Below are 4,589 nucleotides of genomic sequence, written 5' to 3' on the forward strand. Positions count from 1 at the left end.
TGATTTCATTGTGTTCTCATCTATTGTAGAGAGACAAATTATATATTTGTTACAATTGTGAGTGTTAAGTGTATAAGGTTTTTCGTGAGCTAGAAAACCGAGTGTTGCAGTGAGCGTTCTTCGGTGAGATAGAAACCGAGTGTGTAGTGAGGTTTTCGCGTGAGCTAGAAACCGAGTTGTGAGGAGTGACTTGGATCGGGTTGCACGTTTGAAAACGATACTGTGAGGTGCTAAACGTATCGGTATGAAACCGTAGAAAACCCGTTGATAGTGGATTTCTCAACCCGGGAGTGGGGAGCGCGGTGAGAACGTAGGACGAAGACGATCCGAACTCCAGTGATCATTATTGGCTTAGTATTGAGTGTGGCTTTTGGCGTTCATATCAATATTTATGTTATATCTTATATCGCCATTCGCATTAGCTCATTATCTATTTCATCACTATCTGTTTAGCATTATTTACCCTTGTGTTAGTTTAAGTATATGCCTTGATATATTGTTATAATATAATATATATATATATATATATATATATATATATATATGATATATATATATTATATCATATATATTATATATATATATATATATATATATATATATATATATATATATATATATATATATATATATATATATATATATATATATATATATATATATATATATATTATATGATATATATTCTATCATATATAGCGAATACTCTCAATTTGGTTCATATTCGTTTACACCTAGCTGTACCAGTATCTTGTTATATTTCACACTTGCTAGGATTAACTTGGTTAATTAGTTAACTATATAGACAAACAACATTAGTAGTAAATTGTTTGTAAATCATCATCAAAACAAGAAGGCCAACACTAAGTAGTTAAACCAAATCGCAATAATAAATATGAAATATGTAATTTCATATTTATAAACATGAAAACCCAAAACCATGCATGTATATAACAAATACGTGTGTGTGTGTATGATATTGAGCTTAAGGTACTTAACACACATAATATAAAACCTAAACTAAATTACCCAAGCTAGATCTTGATCTTCAATAAGATCGACTTGGTACACATGCGGATGAAGCTGAACTTGGATATTGAACTAGAATTGCATAAGCTTCACCGACATTCCGCCAACCTCCTTTGAATATGATCGTTAAAGCTCTATTCCATCCATCATCCAACATGTTGTTTGTCTACAATGAATAAGAAAACATAAATACTTGACAAACAACATTAGTGATAAATTATTTGTTAAACATCATCAAAACAAGAAGGCCAACACCCTATAGTTTAGGGGGGAAAGGGATTTCTCTAATTTTCAAAGTTGACTGGGATTATCATAAAAATTTGGTCATGCATCATATCCTAAAAATATTAGTTCTTACAAATTTTCTCATGTATTGGAAACCTATCCCTCTATTTCTCATGTATTAAAAATATTAGTTCTTACAAATTTTCTCATTTTATATATATATATATATAGTATATTATAGGTATATATATATATATATATATATATAGTATATATATCACTAATAGGTATTGCTATACTTATATTACATTTACTCAAGTATATTATCTATATATATATATATATTGCATAGTATATATTATATAGCTAATTACTATCTCAAATATTATAACTTGTATATCTATATATAGATAGTAGTTGTATAGTATAGGATATATGATACATATATATAAAATATTATATATATAATTGTATAATGTAAGTTATAAGACTATACTTTATATGGCTGTAAGTCCATAAGTATAATTAGTATATAAGTATTATTGCATCTAAGTATATATAAAAGTATAATCATATAAGTTAAACTGTTATTAATTATACTTAAATAGAGCAAATGTTATATAGTTTAATATAGTACTATATATGATATATATATTATACTATATATATATATATAATATACTATTATATATATATATATTATATATATATATATATATATATACTTTATGTGAATTCTCTCTCCTTAATTTATAACTTATAAGTATATACAATATATTACATATAATATATGTATATATAATAGATAGCTATATAATGATATGTAAGTATATACTAATACATACTTATATAAATATAATAAAATTAATCTAATTTTTAGTAATTTTTTTACTAAAAAAAAAGAAAACAATCGGACCGGCCCGGTGCCCTACCTGATCGGTCCCGGCCCGAGCTAACTAGGCCTGGGTCCGTGTGGGTCCGTGTCACGGGTTTTGCCCGGCCCGAACCCCGGCCGGTTGGACAGGGCTATGCCTACTGAAACAAATGACTCCTAATGCATTGTTAACTCCAATTTGATTGGCTGTTCCATATCAATCCTTATTAGGATAAGAATTACAAACTTAAACTTGTTGCCCTTGTCTCTTACATTGAACATCCCCTGCATCAAATCAAAGACTTATGATCAACTTCGGGCGAATATTTGAGTCACAACACAATAGAATCCAAGGAGGACCATACACCAATATAGATGCATGTGTACTTTTTCTCAAAGAAGTTGCATATTTAATAGTATACTAATGCACCTGGCAGCTGTAATAATATAATATAATTTGATTATTTGATAATTTCTTTACCAAATACTTCAAGCAAATACGTTTTGCATGAACCAATGAATCCCAAGATCTCATAATTTTTCATATTCGATAGAACTTTAAAGGTGGTTCTCATGTAGTCACTATATTTTTAAAGGTAGTATCCGTGAAAAAATTTCCCAATATGTTTGATAACCACAATATCCACCCAAAACATGCTAATGGAGTTGCATACAAAATAAATAAATAAATAATAAAAATAAAAAATGATAATACAAAAATATTTGCGGCCCAGGATCCCTTAAGTAACATCACCATTGAGATTCTTCCAACTTTTAAACAACATTCCATATTTTTTTTACTTTGGCAAACTCTTGCCATAACTTTTGCAAACTCTTGCCATGACAGAGACCTGAATCTTAGAATGAAGAATGCCACCGCATTTTAGTGCAAAATACAGTCAAATGAATCAGAATATACTGTGGTCAATAGTAAGGAAATTGCATTGGCGAGGAAAAAGGTAACACTGACTAAGTATATTTCCCAATGTATCATACAAATGAATCATAAAATACATGATAAATTAAGAAAATCTACAAATATTGATGTATGATATGAATCGACTTTTTAAACTAACTCCAGGGGTCATCCCACCCCCTGGGTCCTTCTCTTCTAACAAAGTCGAGGATAGCCGCTACAGCTTCATGAACCCTGTTTGAGAGAGAATGGTTTCCCCATTCTATCTCAACCTTCTCTGCACCTCCCATAGCCCTACAAAGCCTGCATGCAAAGAAAAAATTTGCAGAAAATATTTTTTTTATTTGCCTTGGGGAAGAAAAAGCGAACACTACAGTTCATAGTTGTGTGTCCCAGAGAAATCCTTGCCTTTCCACTAAAGCTTTTTTATCAACATAATCTGGAACATATTCATCAGCCATTGAGAAAATAACCTGAGACCGTACACAGAAAATTCATATGAGCAGGAAACAGGACATACAACTGCTTGGGATATATATTTTGAGACCTCTAGAGAACCTAGTCCGGCATTCGTTGGGTGAGAATAGTCACAAACCTCGCTTTTTTGGATTCTACTATTTTAGTTATGAAGTTGCTTGACGTGCCTAAAACATGTTCCGTCGTATAAAGATACAGAGATTTCCGAAGGGGAAAACAAATGCATAAAAACGTGGCGCCAAGGAGACGATTACTATCAAATTTGTTTGTTTTCTTAGCAACTTTGAGAGAGTGTGCAGATGATGTCTTTGCTTTGCAGCTTGATATAACATGGATTTGCTACTCAATATATTTAAAGCTTATGCACAGATCAATATTATAGAAAGAAAAATAATAATAGCGCTTGCCATAAAATTCAGAAAGGCAACTATGAGCAGGGAATAGCCTAGTTCACACACTGTTTAACTTGTGCTTCTATGAAGCTCTTTTATGGCACTCTCTAGAACGGAGCCCTACCTAGTCAGTTCTACAGTTTAAGCAGGTGCAAATAATATAACAGAACACCCAAACTTCATCTAATATAAGAGGAGTCTCCATGTTGATGGTATTCAGAAAGTTGAGGTGGTAGTTTTCAGAAAGGGTGATATGAGTGAATGGTGGTTGAGATCTGATCATGCACGCCTATGAGCTTGTAGGTGCATGTTTTGATTTTCACTGGGGACAGTGTTGGAGATCCTTAGGCAAAACAGCCATCTTGCAACACATTTTTCAATAACTAAATAAGCTCTTTTGTGGTAAATGAAAAAAGACACTAGGATGGAAGATTAAAAATAGCACCCCATTCATATTTAGTACATTTTGCATCATTTTAACTCCAAATAATACATACATTACAGCAGTAATTGCAACTCATATGATTAGAAACAAGAAAAATAGAGTAATGCTCTACCTGGCAAGGAGTATTTGACATGTGACCAAGTCTCGCTTTCAATTGGTCTTCACTGAGATCTGAGCTGAACATGTCATCATCCCCCATGTATGCACTAAGGGAGTGGTACCTTCAAGTTA

At 31.7% G+C, this 4,589-nt stretch overlaps 1 protein-coding gene across 1 annotated transcript in view; it reads right to left on the reverse strand.

The window, feature by feature from the left end:
• LOC109831480 (UPF0613 protein PB24D3.06c) overlaps positions 3,033 to 4,589 on the reverse strand; it is a 13,954-nt gene continuing 12,397 nt past the window's right edge. The window contains exons 7-9 of the mRNA XM_020398807.1: positions 4,471 to 4,579; positions 3,453 to 3,517; positions 3,033 to 3,347 (exon numbers count right to left, since the gene is read on the reverse strand). Coding sequence (XP_020254396.1) covers positions 3,200 to 3,347; positions 3,453 to 3,517; positions 4,471 to 4,579 — 322 coding nt within the window. The 3' untranslated portion in view covers positions 3,033 to 3,199. The remainder of the gene's footprint in view (positions 3,348 to 3,452; positions 3,518 to 4,470; positions 4,580 to 4,589) is intronic.

The sequence above is a fragment of the Asparagus officinalis genome, chromosome 2, assembly GCF_001876935.1.
Source record: "Asparagus officinalis chromosome 2, Aspof.V1, whole genome shotgun sequence".
NCBI classification, from domain to species: Eukaryota; Viridiplantae; Streptophyta; class Magnoliopsida; order Asparagales; family Asparagaceae; genus Asparagus; species Asparagus officinalis.